At 48.2% G+C, this 16,158-nt stretch overlaps 1 protein-coding gene across 1 annotated transcript in view; it reads right to left on the bottom strand.

Annotated features, from left to right (window-relative positions):
* Positions 1–16,158, bottom strand: part of LOC119386563 (probable ubiquitin carboxyl-terminal hydrolase FAF-X) — a 326,343-nt gene that overhangs the window by 268,911 nt on the left and 41,274 nt on the right. The window contains exon 5 of the mRNA XM_037653846.2: positions 14,155–14,267. Coding sequence (XP_037509774.1) covers positions 14,155–14,267 — 113 coding nt within the window. The remainder of the gene's footprint in view (positions 1–14,154; positions 14,268–16,158) is intronic.

Raw genomic sequence — 16,158 nt, 5'->3', positions numbered from 1 at the left:
CCTGCCTGCCACATCGAAGCAAGCCATGTCCTCGCAATCAGACATATTATGAAAGGTGGATGAGGACCAAAAGAGAAAGCAGATGGGTTTGGCAAAGAAGCTAGGCCTGACAATGTCAACATGCATGATTGTTGGGGCATGCACACCTGCCAACTCTCCGATTTCTGCGGGACACTACTGAATTTTGAGCAAACCTCCCGATTGCACAGGCATGGCTGTCCTGAAAAACAGCCCCAACACCGCGAACAGAAAAAAATAACCACAAGGACAGCAACTCTTAAAATTTTCTGGCCTTCAGCCATCACGTGTAGTGTTTTTTAACAGGGACATGAACGAAAGAGAGGAAATTGGAAGGGCTCATTTTTCTTTGTTAGACAACGCATTTAATGAGAACTAACAGGCAATCAAGCCAAGGGGAATATAGGGGATGTTGTTTGTAGTGCAAGGGGGTTTATTGACGACGTCTGGTAGCAGGCAGACCGCAGGTCCAGCGAGAAACAAGCAGGATCCGCAACCACAGCTCGCGATCAGCGCTCGCGCCTTTGCACCAAGAGATGATCCCACTGGTGAATGCCTCGCTCTTTCACCGCTACAATACCCCGGCGATGAAGAGGAGCCATCCTGGCGACTCAAGGTGACGAGAGGACAGGAGGGTCGTAACAGGGCTTGAGGCGACTGACGTGGACCGTCTCACGACCAAGACGGCGCTTGTCCGTGGACGGCTGGACCGGCTCAATCACATAGGTGATAGGAGAGGGGCACTGGATGACGCGGTAAGGGCCGGTATACTTCGGTGCAAACTTGGGAGTCAGGCCAGGAGAGTGAAAAGGCAGTCGAAGCCACACGAGAGAGCCGACGGGAAAAGTGTCCTGGGCCACATCACGGTCATGGCGATCTTTTTGGAGGGCTTGATTATCCGCCGTGAATGAGCGTGCGAGCTGACGACACTCTTCAGCATATTCGGCCATTTCGGAAACTGGGCTGAATTCTGAGGCACCGGGATTGTACGGCAGTATTGTGTCAAGGGTGCTGCATGGCTCGCGGCCATACAAAAGAAAGAATGGGGAAAAGCCTGTTGTGGATTGCGTCGCAGTATTGTATGCGTACGTCACGAAAGGGAGAATGACATCCCAATTGGAGTGGTCCGAATCAATATACATAGTAATCATGTCTCCCAGTGTGCAGTTGAAACGTTCCGTTAGGCCGTTCGTCTGAGGGTGGTAGGCCGTTGATGTGCGGTGCACTGTACGGCATGAGTGAAGAAGCTGTTGTAGAACTTCAGACAAAAACACGCGACCTCTGTCACTCAGTAGCTCCCGTGGTGCCCCATGACGAAGAACGAACCGATGCAAGATGAAGGTGGCAACGTCACGAGCACCAGCCGAAGGTTGCGCTGCCGTTTCGGCGTATCTTGTCAGATGGTCGGCAGCTACAATCACCCATCGATTACCAGCAACAGAGCACGGAAGTGGGCCGTATAGGTCAATCCCAACACGGTCAAATGGGCGTGCAGGACATGGTAGAGGCTGCAGGTGACCGGGTGAATGAGGAAATGTCTTACGCTGTTGACACATGGAACATGAGCGAATGTATTTTCGCACAAATGTGTACATACCCCGCCAGTAGTAACGTTGGCGGATCCGCTCATATGTTTTTAGTGCACCAGTGTGTGCATGTTGCGGTTCAGCGTGAAAATATGCACAGACATCAGACCGCATATGGCGGGGTATGACGAGCAGCCATTTACGACCCGCCACTTGATAATTGCGACGGTATAGAAGGGCATCCCATATTGCGAAATGCGTTGCCTGGCGGCGAAGAGCCCGCGGATATCCGGAAGTTGAGGAGTCGGAGAGCATATTCAAGAGAGAGACAATCCAAGGGTCCTTCCGCTGTTCAGATGGCATGTCGGTGACGCTAACAGCGGCGAGGGCGAAGTCAATGGTTGAGCTCTCCTTTTCATCGGATTTCACGGGTGATCGTGAGAGAGCATCTGCATCAGAATGCTTTCGCCCCGATAGGTAGACGATGCGAATGTCGAACTCTTGTAAGCGAAGTGCCCAACGTCCAAGCCGACCAGAAGGATCTTTTAGCAACGCCAACCAACAGAGTGCGTGATGGTCAGTCACCACGTCGAAAGTTTGGCCGTACAAATAGGGGCGAAACTTGTTTAACGCCCACACAATCGCGAGGCACTCCTTTTCGGTTACAGAGTAGTTGACTTCCGGCTAAGTGAGGGCACGGCTGGCATAGGCAACCACATACTCCGTAAAACCAGGTTTGCGTTGCACAAGTACTGCACCAAGGCCAACGCCACTGGCGTCTGTGTGTACCTCGATTGGCGCAGTTGGGTCGTAATGGCGCAGGACGGGCGGCGAAGTAAGTAGTTGGCGCAGAGTAGTGAAGGATTCGTCACAGGCTTGTGTCCAATTCGAAAGATCCGCCGGGCCAGCAGGGAGTTTGGTGAGCGGGGCGATGATGGAAGCGAAGTTCCTGACAAAGCGACGAAAATATGAGCACAGGCCCACGAAGCTCCGTAGTTCTTTAACTGTAGTCGGCTTGGGAAATTCAGCAACAGCGCGAAGTTTGTCAGGGTCGGGGAGGATGCCGTCTTTTGAAACGACATGACCAAGTATGGTGAGTTGCTGAGCCCCGAAGTGGCATTTCTTCAGGTTAAGCTGAAGGTTTGCGTTGGTAAGGCACTGGAGAATCTTGCGCAGACGAGTGAGATGCGAGGTGAAATCGGGTGAAAAAACGACGTCGTCAAGATAGCACAAGCATATCTTCCATTTAAGACCGCGTAAAATGCTGTCCATCATTCGCTCGAACGTTGCGGGCACATTACAAAGTCCGAAAGGCATTACTGTAAATTTGTAGAGGCCATCCGGTGTGACGAACGCTGTTTTCGGGCGATCAGACTCGGCCATTGGGACCTGCCAATAACCCGAACGCAGGTCTAGCGAAGAAAAGAATTCGGCACCTTGGAGACAATCGAGGGCGTCGTCTATGCGGGGAAGAGGGTAAACATCTTTTCTCGTAATTTTGTTCAGGCGCCTGTAGTCCACGCAGAATCAGATGGAACCATCTTTCTTCTTGACGAGTACAACTGGGGAAGACCAAGGACTACAAGAAGGCTTGATGACTCCGTGCTGTAGCATGTCATCAACTTGCTCTGTAATGACACGACGCTCCGCTGATGACACACGATAGGGGCGCTGGTGCAAAGGAGTATTGTCCCCGGTGTCAATTGTGTGAACAACGGTGTTTGTTCAACCTAGCGCCGCTTGGGGGAAGTCAAACGAACGTCTGAACTCATGCAGCAGGGCAAGAAGCTGCTCTCGTTGAGCCGGAGCGAGATGGCTGTCAATGGAACGGTGAAATGCATCTGAGGACACGCTGTCCGACGCAAGGTGAGGAACCAACGCGTTCAGTTCCGGATTCAACTTGGTGTCGTAGAGATCAAGAGGCACGATAACGCCTTCATCGATAGGCTGAATGTGGCCGAGCGTCTCGTTGCGGCGCAAATTGAGAGGACACGAGTTGGGATTAGCAATAAATATCCTGGTGGTGTCTTGACGAAGCGCCAGAACGGCGAATGGCAGCGACGTGTGGTGGCGGCTACCGAAGATGTCAGATGGCGTGAACAAAACAGTAACGTCAGAAAGGGAAGCGCAGTAGGCATGAACAAATACGGCGCTGAAAGGAGGGAGGTCAATGTCCATCGCGACGACAAGGTTGGTCACAGCAGATACGGTCACATCGACAGAAGGCGCTTCACGAAACGCAGATAGTTCCACTTCGGCCCGAGCGCAGTCGACAACGGCGTGATGGCGTGATAAGAAATCCCATCCTAGAATGATATCGTGGGAACATGAAGCCAGCACGAGAAATTCAATGGTGTACAACACGTCCCGAATTACCACTTTGGCTGTACACGCCGCAACGGGCTCAATTTTTTGTGCGCTCGCAGTGCTGAGGGAAACCACGGGAGAAAGCGTCGTTACTTTACGAATAGAGCGGCAGAGTCTTTGACTGATCACGGATATTGCGGCACCAGTATCGATGAGCGCAAGTGCTCGTACACCTTCGACAGTTACATCAATAAGATTGGCGGGGGACAGGCGAGGACTTACACGAATAGACGATGACGCAGCTCGTGCCTCCGGAGCTGCGGCAGTCAGTTTTCCGTCTCAGTGGGGGTGGGTCGTCGACGCATAGGGGACACAGAACGACGACGTGGTGAAGGGGAAGCAGAGCGTCGAGAAGCAAAGGTTTGGGTATCGGGAGCAGCTTGCACGTCGCGTTCGTAAACTTCAGGTGGCGTGTGAGGCGCGCGGTATGGCGGCCGAAACGAGTAGTCATGATATCTTGGTGCCTCCGGGTTCACCGCGAAGCGCCGACGACATAGGCGTGCAACGTGACCTGGAATCCCGCCAGCGTAGCAGATGGGCCGATTGTCAGCAGTGCGCCAGGGATTTCCGTAGTGCTGCAGTGTAGCAGAAAATGGCATGGTGGACGGTCGCACAGGTTGTGGGGGCGATACCGGCAGACGACGCGGCGGCCTTGCTGCAGCAGCTGCATAAGTCAGTGGTGCGGCGACAGGTGTCGGTGAAGAGGCGGACGGCAACGGCAACGCCTCGGAGACCTGCTCTTGAATAGCCTGTCTGATAGTCGGCGATAGGCAGTTCGTGGGCACTTCGGTGGTCGGCAAATACGACAGGCACGAGAGCTGTCGAGCCACTTCTTCGCGTACATATTCTTTTATCTGCGCCAACACGGTGTTATCACCACCGACGGTCAAAGCGGCGAGGGAGTCGTCTGCTGTCATAGACCTCCGAACTGAGACGCGTTGCTTACGAAGTTCTTCGAAGCTCTGGCACGAAGTCACAAGCTCGGACACGGTACGTGGGTTCTTCGCCAGCAACATTTGAAAAGCATCATCGTCGATGCCTTTCAATATATGTCGGATCTTGTCTTGTTCAGTCATCTCAGGGTTCAGGCGCTTGCATAGATCGATGACATCTTCGATGTAGCTGGTGAAGTTTTCGCCCTGCTTTTGCGCACGTCCGCGTAGGCGCTGCTCGGCACGGAGCTTGCGTACTGCGGGGCGACCAAACACAGCTGCCAAGATGGTCTTGAAAGCGGCCCACGTGGAAAATTCCGAATTGTGATTGTGGAACCACAGGCTGGCGACGTCTTTGAGGTAGAATGGGACATACTCCAATTTCGAGGGGTCGTCCCACTTGTTGGCGGCGCTCACCTTTTCAAATAACAGCAGCCAATCTTCCACATCTTGGTCCTCGGTGCCGTTGAAGAAGGGAGGATCGCGTTGGCGCAGGGTGGTAGGCACGATGACCAGCGGCGACTGGGCCATGCCTTGTTGGGCGGTGCCTTGCTCGGTGGTCTGATCAGGCATTGTCGGCGCAGTGGGCAGCTTCCGGCTTCGAAGTTCCAGATTTAACTACCCAGCTCCTCCACCACTTTGCAAGGGGGTTTATTGACGACGTCTGGTAGCAGGCAGACCGCAGGTCCAGCGAGAAACAAGCAGGATCCGCAACCACAGCTCGCGATCAGCGCTCGCGCCTTTGCACCAAGAGATGATCCCACTGGTGAATGCCTCGCTCTTTCACCGCTACAGTAGTAATTGTGATTTAAATGAGAAGAAATGAAAGTGGACAAAAAGATGACTTGCTGCCAGCAGAGAAAGAACCTGCAACCTTCAATTAATACGTCCGATGCTCTACCAATTGAGCTACCGCAGCGGTCATCCTCTTGTCCACTATATTGGGTATATCTGTGCATTTAAACCTCATGCTGAACCTCATGCTCAACATTCGCAAAGGAAATTCCAGCTTGAAATTGATGCGCCTGCAAATGCTCAACATACCATAACTTTTGTTCTAATAGGCTTAGAACATCCATTTTTGTTGCACTGCACTCAATTCTGATCCGAGGTTATTGTGATATGCTGATTTACTTTGTAACTCGCTTTGTTTAGAAAACATCTTGCTCCCCTAGGACACATGAAATATTTTGTATTTTAAAAACTACTCATTATACTAGAAAAATAATTGCATGTTTGGAATCAGCACACAAATATACATAAACTCGCCAAATATCATCAAAATCGATGAAGAAATAAAAAAAAATTTAAGTGCCATGTCCCCCTTAATCCCCAGAAAGGGGACATCAAGGACTTGAAAAAATCACACCATCTCCCGCTAAAGGGGACCATGAGGCGATACGAAGCAGTTTCAGCATGTAGAGCCCGCGTTTCAGAGGTGGAGTGGTGAGGGGGAGGGGAGATGGGGAAAGGAGAGGAGGAGTGGAGAGGGAAAGCGGAGAGGGGGAAAGCGGAGGGGGAAAGGAGAGGGGATGGGAATGGGAAAGGGGAGGGGAAAGGGAGAGGTGACGTGGGGAGGGGGAGGGGAAGTGGAGAAGGTTTGCGCATGCGCAGTAAGGGTGGTCACGCCGCACACCACCACCACCACCACCACCACCACCACCACCGGATTGAACTCCGCTATAAGATGCTTCACATCTAAAATCACAGGCCGCTTCCCAGGCCTTTAATGCCGCTTCCTCCAAATCCTGGCACCTGCTGCTCTCGCCGTAAGTGCAACGCTGACTTCTTCCACATTCCTTGTACGGCGCTCCACCGAACAATGCCCGTTTCTTAACCTGGGGTTGCTCACCACGGCCCGGGTCGCGTACCACGCGCCCTTCCCCAGCCAATGGCATGCGCGGACGTGGCAGGGGTGCACGCCATCGAGGAATTTTTCATGCCTCACACACCATCACCACTTTCAGACATTCGGCACATGCCTCGTGCCCCTTTACTCATGACAATGGCCCCCTTCCTAAGAGTGTTTTTCTCAAAAAACTGCTCAATTCTTCCTCCTTAGGGTTGCGGCCCTCTGTTGTTCTGCTGGTGCTTTGTGAATTGTGATCCCTCGTGCGCGGGCTGGCTTATCGTTTGCCATCTCAACACATTTTCACGATATTCACTTGTGACCACCGCCACACTACCACACACTTCACCACACAAACACATCAGAAATCTTCGGTCATTGTTCCACAATTTGAGTGTTCATTGTCCAGAACACTATAACCCACAATCTCTATGAGACTACACAGCGTCATGACCATATCACTTCAGTGGCAAGTTTTCTGGCTAAGCCTTTTCACAAAATGCTTCACATCCTTATGTATGCCTGGCTAAAATGCCTCCCTTGTCACTTCCCTTCGTCGGTTCTTTGGTTCTCAGTGAACCCATTCACATAGCAATACTCTGAAATGGCCTGTCTATGACATGCTGGCACCATGACTTGTCTAACTATAGTTCCATCTTTCCAGAACTTCAGGAATACCAAATTCTTGCTAGACTCATAAGATACCCCCGTCTCTATAACCTTCTCTTGTCGGTTTATGCCTGATACTGTTTACTGCGTACCTCAGGGTTCTGTCTTTCCTCTGCTCCTTGGAGAGTCCCTCCGAGGATACGCCTATATGCTCAAGATTAGCTAACAATCTTGGTTCGCCTTTCATTAGCAATACTCTTAGTTCCAAATCTCTCCTCGTTTTTGCGGGCTTTTCCCTTTCTTACGTCTTCGCTTTTTTGGTTGGCACAGATATTTCGCAGTGCTGGGTCATCAACCCTTCACACACCTGGCCTATTCCCTAAAATCACATCGTATATGGGATCTCCCATACACTTCGCAGTCAGTTTGCCTACGAAATAAGGAGTATCTAGCCTTATTTTCGCCTTGGGTATCTCTTCTTAGAACGATCTACAAAAACAACTGTTCCTACTCTCCCCGTGAAATCCCTTTCATTCACCAGACTTCTCTTCACTAATACAGTGTCTGCTCCAGAGTCCCTTAACACAGTTACCTGTTTACCATTTACTTTCCTTCCACAACTGGCACATCACCACCTTCTGACATGTCCATTACTGTACTAACGACCTCTGCTTCCTCTTCTGACCTCACTGCACAAGCAGTATTTTCTACAGGTCTACTCCTGCACTCGTTAGCTTCGTGCCCCTTTCTTGGCATAACTGGCAGATCACTTGCGATTCCTGGGGACTATTGCTCATTTGGCAATTCATGGCTATATTCCCGAGACTTTTCAACTCTCCTTCCATAGGTTTGTCACTGTCCCCTTTTTCTAAATACTTTAGTCCCTGAGCTTCCACGAACTGATCTGCTTGTTTTGCCATCTCCTCTACCGTGCACACCTTACTTTCTTTCAAAAATACAGCTAAACTTTTGCTGCACAGGATTAGGAATTGCTCAGCAACTATCCTGTCGCGGACTCCTTCATATGTCTTTTCTGTCTCTGAGAGCTCTATCCGGCAATCAAAACAGTTGGCAAGGCAGCATACAAACTGTTTCCCAGTTTCGGAATCTTCCGGCTTACAAGGGCGAAACTTTTCGCGAAACCCCTCGGCAGTTAGCCGGAATGTCTCTAATAAAGTCTTCTTTACAATGTCATAGTCCAATGACTCCTGTGCTGGCATGCGGCCGAACACACTCAAGGCCTCTCCCACCAGACAAAGGCTCAAAGCGTTTGCCCACTCGCTCCTCTCCCAGCCTTGCCCTATGGCGATTCTCTCAAAACGATGCAAATAGGCATCGAGGTCTTCCCTTCTTTCATCGAAGGGCGCCATCAATTTCCGAGAGCAGACAAGCTTGGGTCTGGGAGAAGGTGAATTAGCTGATGCTGTCGTGGTGGCGCTCGCATCACTTGCGACGTCTCGCACTGCCTCATTTGCCTGCACTAACCACAACTTCAGCTCGAGAATTTCTTTTTCTCGCTCTTGCATTACCTACCTTCACCCATCAGTACAGTATACTGTGTCTTTACCTTATTCACTGCTGACTCCACGTCTTCATCGAAGCGTTCAACTAAATGGTCATCATGGCTGGATGTAGGTGCGTAGGCCTGTACCACCTTTACCTTGTACCTCCTATTAAGTTTAATTACAATACTTGCCAACCTCTCACTAATGCTGTAGTATTCCTCTCTGTTGCCAGCTATATTTTTATAGATAAGGAATCCCACCCCCCGTTCTCTTCTGTCAGGTATACCACGATAGCATAGGACGGGCCCATTCTTTAGCAGTGTATAGGCCTCATCTGTCCTCCTAACTTCACTGAGCCCTATTACATCCCATTTAACACCCTCTAGTTCCTCGAATAGCACTGCTAGACTCACCTCACTAGATAACGTTCTAGCGTTAAACGTTGCCAAGCTCAGATTCCAATGGCGGCCTGTCCGAATCCAGAGATTCTTAGCATCCTCTGCTGCGTCGCAGATCTGACCGCCGCCTTGGTCAGTTGCTTCGCAGCCACTGGGGACTGAGGGCCGAGGGTTAATTGGTGTATTCATGTGGGAGGTAGCGGCCAAATACTGCACCAGGATGGCCAATCCTTCTCTGGTGAGGGAGTGCATGACCGGCTGTGATCACCGGTGAGGCTGCATCCCAGGCCTCTTTTTATGCAATTTTATCATCCCGCGTTTTTTTATTTTTATCCGGTGGGGAATTGTCCGGCACCAGGATTCGAACTACGGACCTCTTGCATGCAAGGTTGATGCTCTACCTCTACGCCATCGCTGCCCTCAAATACCTACTGCTAAAGCTGTTTCAATAAAATTTAAACCCATTTGTCTTCAATTGGATTCAGGACTTTCTCACTAACCATCAGCAATTTCTCAAAGCTAATGATATGCCCTCATCCCTTTCTAAGATAGGCGCGCCACAAGGTACAGTTCTAGACCCCCTTCTCTCTTTAACACGTTCACTGCAGCACGCTTTCTTGAGGTCTCGTTTTAGGTGTGGAGTGACCTACCCATGGGTAGGTCACTCCACACCTATTCATAAAACCCTGCCCCTCCACACCTATCCATAAAATGCAAGATGATCCATGAATCACACTAAAAAGTTTGAAAGCAGCAGGAAGAACGTATGTATACGAATGCATAGGTCGGCAAACTCACTCATGAATCGACTCACTCAGACTCAGATCGACCCGTGAGTCTGAGTTTGACTGAGTCCCGGTGAGTAATATTTTGGTGAGCTTGAGTCCAAGTGAGTCTGGTTGAGGAAATTTTTAGTGAGTCTGAGTCTGAGTGAGTCCGGTTGAGGAAAATATTGGCGAGTCTGAGTGAGTCCGAGTGAGCCCTGAGCGCAAAATATATTTCTTGAGCGAGTCTGAGTGAGCTCCACCTTTTACTGCCAACCTATGGCCCTATCTACTCATCTTCAGCATTACTGTCAGCTTTATATGGGCTTACGCTTATAATTAAGTCTATTCACACATATCTCAATGCACTCACGTTCATGCGCCACCTGAATATTTATTGGTCAGACATGAAATGGGAGGGGTGCCATGACACTCCCCCCCCCGCAAACTTTTTCATGGGAAGTTCTTGATAAAAATATTTTGAGGCAGGTATTTCCTAAAAATGTCCATGCTGGATTACTAATAACTGGTATTTGAAGGTATAAGATCAAAAGGCATATCGAAGAGCACCGATTATGTGAAATATTGGGAATAAAGAGCATTGACACCAAGATCGAAAAAAGGTAGTTTTACGCTCACGGACTCATGAGTCGACTCACTCAGACTCAAGTCAAGCCGTGAGTCTGAATCTGAGTGAGTCCGGCTGAGTAATATGTTGGTGAGTTTGAGTCCGAGTGAGTCCAGTTGAGAAAAAGTTTAACGAGTCTGAGTCCGAGTGAGTCTGGTTGAGGAAAATTTTGCTGAGTCTGAGTCCGAGTGAGCCCTCAAAGCATAATATATTCGTTGAGTGAGTCTGAGTGAGCTCCAACTTTTTTACCGACCTATGTTTATTCGAGTGAAATGTATTTCAAAAACCGTGGCAAAATGGTGGCGAACAACACAATAGAGAAATAGGCTGCCAATCCACGCCTTAAAAACAACATTGCCGTCCCATGTCGAATGCAATAAAAGTATATGTATTAGCTGCATTCTCAAATCTTAGACGGCAGCACATGACGGAGAGCTCTTGAGTGTGGGTCACCGTTGGTCACACCACACACAGTATGAGAACGTCTTCATTCAGTGGATCATGGCATCTAACGCCAGAAAAGTATTCTTCTGATTATTTATAGCCACTTGCAACAAAAATCGTACATCTGCATACAAGTGTGATGAAGGTATCACATCCGCAAGCAGAGGCATACTCGTGACATCGTGGCTGCATAGGAGGAGCACAGGCCTTGCCCACCGGTGACCCATACCACAGTGATAATTTCTGTTCACTCTGCACGAACTAACGGTCGGCTTCAACGTGTTCCACTGTTAACTCCTTCATAAGCTTTGTCATTATAAATTAAGGGCAGTTGTCTATATTGTCACAGGGTCGTGATGTCGACGAAGACAGCAGTCTGTGTGTCCAAGATGAAACTTTTATTTGGCCGAACTTGTGGCCGGAAAACGGAAAGTCAAACTACAGCAATACACACTGTACACTGATAGCGGCGAACAGAGTGTCAGTGTACAGTGTGTATTGCTGTAGTTTGACTTTCCGTTTCCCGGCCACAAGTTCGGCACGACTTCAGGGCATGCTCGGTGCCGCTGAGAGTTCGTGATGCCATCGGGGACAACCTCGTAGCCGAGCTGTAACGTCGAAGTACCCTGAACAATGCGAAGTATCGTCGAAGAAGCTTCTCGCTAAGCCCCGGTCGGCGTATTTGCATCCAAACCTAAACACGGTCACCGGATTGGTATTCCATGAAGTGTCATCGAAGATTGTAATGGCGGCTGTCGGTCTTCTGCTGATTCTTGATGCGTATTAGGTCACAGTTTTATTAGGTAAAGTATGTTACCTGTTACAGTTACGAAATTGTAAAGAGTACGTTATTATGTTAACCGAAAAAAGTAATGCCTTACCGGTAATGGCGTTATCTGTAACACATTAGCGCCAACACTGGAGCTGCCCACAGAAATGTGGCAGGCCTACTCTTCACCTGTGAGACAGTAATGCTGGCTGGTTTCCGCTCAAACTGTTAAGTACTTCTCAGCTAATGTAAATACTATGCATATTTGGAGTTAAAGGTTCGTCATTGCTACCTAAAATATTACATTTGGCTGAGCATGCAACGTCAAAATCCTAGATGAAATTTTTACAGCAGAGCTGTTATGCTCAAGGTCGTAGATAGAAAATTATCATCATGAACTGGCACGCGCTCCTCTTTATGTCTGTCCTGTCGGCTTCTTCTAGTCTGTTTTTTTCGGTGCACTTCAACCAAATTTTCCGAAGGCAAGCATCGTAACACTCGGCTATCCAAGCACGCTAGCAGAGCATAGCATGGCCTTGTATAGTATAGTATAGCAAGATGGTGGGAAAGGGAACTGTAGGTGAGTAGGAGGGAGAGATGTGTGGGTGAGGAGGAAGGAAAGGAGAAGAGCAAAGCCTAGCAAAGAAACAGAGAGAAATAGAGAGAAAGGGAGAAAAAGACAAAGAGTAAGAGAGAAAGAGAGAATCAAAGAGATAGAAAGAGAGAGAGAAAGGGAAGAAAGAGAAAGAAAGATAAAACGAATGAGAAAGAGAAAGATAAAAAGGGAAAGAAACAAATAGAAATAAACAGACTCAAAAAAGAAAGAAGAGAGCAAGAACAGCCATGTATACTATAGTGTAGCAAGGGGTGGGAAAGAACAGGTGAGAGGGCCCAGCCAAACCAGGACCAGGTAGGTGTCCACCAGCTCTGGTGTGACCCAGCCTTGCACGACTTAGTGCAAGCGGCGCTAATTTTTCTTTACCAGGATGTTCAAGTTTCGGACCTAAAAGCAGCGACACAAACGTGTGTCAACTATCCGAAACACTCGAGAAGTGTTTGACGTCACGAGTAAGATCTATTAGATGGAGCTCTCTGTGGCAGGAATGGCAGGAGTGGGCGGAGCGGACATTTTTTTTCCTAGGTTGTAACCAAGTATAGCTGCCTCTTTGGCAGTTGCCACGGACGGTTGCAGTTTGGTGCCAAATCAACAAAACATTATGCAGCTGTTGCATTTGGAGGGGGTGACTTACACCTTGAATGAAAATGAGGGCGTGCATGCGCAACACTCAAGTGGTGGTTCACAGTCACCACTGTTTTTGACATTGTGTACGAGCCTGGAAAATTGAAAGCGTGTAGAATTTCAATTGCCACTCGACGTAGTTTCTGTGCAGTGTGGTTCTGTGGGCAAATCCGCATATACAGTAGACTCTCGTTAAACGGAACCTGAAGGGACCATGAAAATGTATTCCGTTTAACAAGAGTTCCGTTTACTGAGAGATGAACAGGGGTGCAGAATACAAGTATGAAACCAATCGTGTTAGATGCAGTTGTTCCGTTTAGGCAGCAGTTCCGTTTAAGAGATTTCCGTTTACCGAGAGTCTACTGTATGAGGAGGTCTGAAAAGTTAGTCGGCAACATCTTTACAAGGTTGTTTTTTTTGTGTGTGTGTGCATTATGTCAGCACCGCAGTTCCGCAAACGTTAACCTTTCAACGTATGCAAATTTAAGCGGGTGCAAATTTACACCCCAGTCATATACCTCTATTGTCAGAATCGCATAGGCTGCATGTCCGTCATGTTTTGCACGCATGTGGACTTCGAAAGAAGTTGGTTTGGCTGGCTTGCTCTTCCACATAGCATACCATACATATGGCTTGAAGCCTAGAATTCTCAAGAGCCCCAGTGTTCTTGCCTTCCTCTTTGCAATCTCTCTTTGCCTTCTGTTCCTCACTATGTCACCTTTCCTTCAGCACTTACATGCTTGTGCTACAAACACTTTAAAAAAGCACTTTAACCAACTAGACCAAATCACCGTTCTTCCACCGAAATAGATAGTTTCAGCAAACTGCACACTACCAATTCAAAATGTGCCACAGCAGAGCTTGGGATTGGCACCATGTGGATGTTCATTATACATTAATCAGGTGCATTGTGGAGTCACTACTAAGTGTATCTGGCTTGTGCCACTAAGCTGCTGCTTTGTTTCCAATGCAAAACTGAAGAAAGATCTGGCAGAGCCTATGACAGTGGGACAAGTTTCAGCAAGTGTCAGAAAAAAGAAATGCCATGATACAATGTGTGAATGTGACTGTGTTTCGAAAAGACACACACAATAGGGACACTCACGTGGATCTCAAACTTCCAGCCACTGACTGCCTCGTCAGTGAGTATTTTGGTGAAGGAGATGGTGAGGCCCTCACGGAAGAATCGCTGGCACGGCTCACTCTGCACATCTCGCCCTGTAAATTCAAAGAGCAATGAAATACAATGTCCACAATGTAAGGCAACATTCACATCGCACTGCAGCGGAGGCCGTTTTTGAAAAGACTTTCTGCAAATAATAAAAAGCTTAATAAGCAAATATTTAATAACAATAAGGTGTCAATGCAAAGGCAATGGAGGACAGTCAACAAATCACTGATAGCTTCTAAAGCAATCCGGTATGGATCTTGCACTTCACAAAAACAAAAATGGATGGAATTTTTTCAAGACACCACATGACAACACGTCCCAATGCCAGTGCAGTGATGGATGCGACACTTTGCTTTTTGGAGCATATTCTGAAGCCGAAAAAATGCTAGTTTGGAGCAGCTATTGGTCTTTTCGGAGCATATGGCAAAATATTCCAAACGACTCCTGGAGTTTAAAACATCATTTAAACATCTCATAAATATTAATATTTATAATAAAACATATTGCACATACAATAATCACTGCAAGTTACCAGAAACAAATAATTAATAGAGCTGTGCGAATAGCAAAATTTCAAATGAGAAGCGAATTCGAATATTGAAGTGTGAGTGCAAATCGAATCGAATATTTTTAGAATATTTCTCGAATATTTCTAGAATATTTCTCGAATACTTCGAAACGAAATTGCAGAAAAAAAGCTTAAGAGAGGATTCCTAAGCATATTCTTATGAGATAGCAACATGAAAGTGTTTCTTTTTGCTAGGTTGATGAAGCACTGGCGGGGTGGTGTTTCATAGTTGTACAGTCAAACCCCGCTACAACGAAATTGACGGTGCTCGGAAAAATGTTCATTGAAGCGAACATTTCGTTGTAGTGAAATCGAAAAAAATATCGCTGACCTGAGCTAGTAGAACAGTGAAACTTTTATTTCCAATATTCAAAAAGTGTCTGCTGCTTCCTTTGTGTATCCAGCAGCATTACGACGCGATTCTCATATATGCATAGCGACGCCACATGGAAAAGCACGCAGAAACGGCTTCCGCGAACGAATCAAACAAGCACGGGCACGCAACACGAACTGCACAGTTGCACCAACACGCTAACACTAGCTATTCGCCAACAACGGCGACATGCAGGCGTGCTATCGCGGAGCGATGACTTACGCCTTATTCTATGCTATTCTTATCCACCACTCGTGGCTGGCTGATCCCGTTGATAGCGGACTAATTGTTGCTCCGACCACCGGTCGCACTGACCAAGCGCGAAAAGCACGAAAACCATTGGCATTGGAAAAGGCACCATTCCGCGACTGCACCCCAGGGCTGCTCGCGTTGATAACGCGGATGTGGCGGATGTACCGTCCCTCTGACCACTAGTGAAGCGCGAAAAGCACGAAAAGTATTGGAAAGGCATCGGAAAAGCTATCGTTTCGCGATTGCACACCAGTGTCGACAACTGACCTTTGGCTTCGGATTGTCTGAGACTCAGAAGCAACTCAAGCCAGTTGCGAAAGCAGGGCAGTCTGATCGCCATCGCTATCAAGCAATGGCGGCCCCCATGCTCAGTCAACAGCGGCGGTTCCTGGTGGTTCCAACACGCAATTCAGACTTTGAATTCGTATTTTTATGTTCTAAAATGCATCAAAATGTCCAAGATTGTGTTTATTGCACGGTAAATTAAATTTTTGAGCCCCGAATGGCATCGTCAAATTTCGTTTAAGCGGAACGGCAGCAGAAAAAGTGTTCGTTGTGGCGAGCATATTTATGCATTGACTCCTATGGACTATTGACGGGGAACCAAGAATTTTTCGGTGTACCGGAAATTTCGTTGAAGCGGAGTTCGTTGTAGCGGAGTTCGTTGTAGCGGAGTTCGACTGTATTATCTTAGGCAATGTAGAGGCCAAATTGTATTTATGTACATGATTTGGTGCAACCAAAG

This window comes from Rhipicephalus sanguineus, chromosome 3, assembly GCF_013339695.2.
Source record: "Rhipicephalus sanguineus isolate Rsan-2018 chromosome 3, BIME_Rsan_1.4, whole genome shotgun sequence".
In the NCBI taxonomy this organism is placed as follows: Eukaryota; Metazoa; Arthropoda; class Arachnida; order Ixodida; family Ixodidae; genus Rhipicephalus; species Rhipicephalus sanguineus.
Note: the sequence above shows the minus strand (reverse complement) of the source record. Positions and strands in the feature narration are given on the sequence as shown.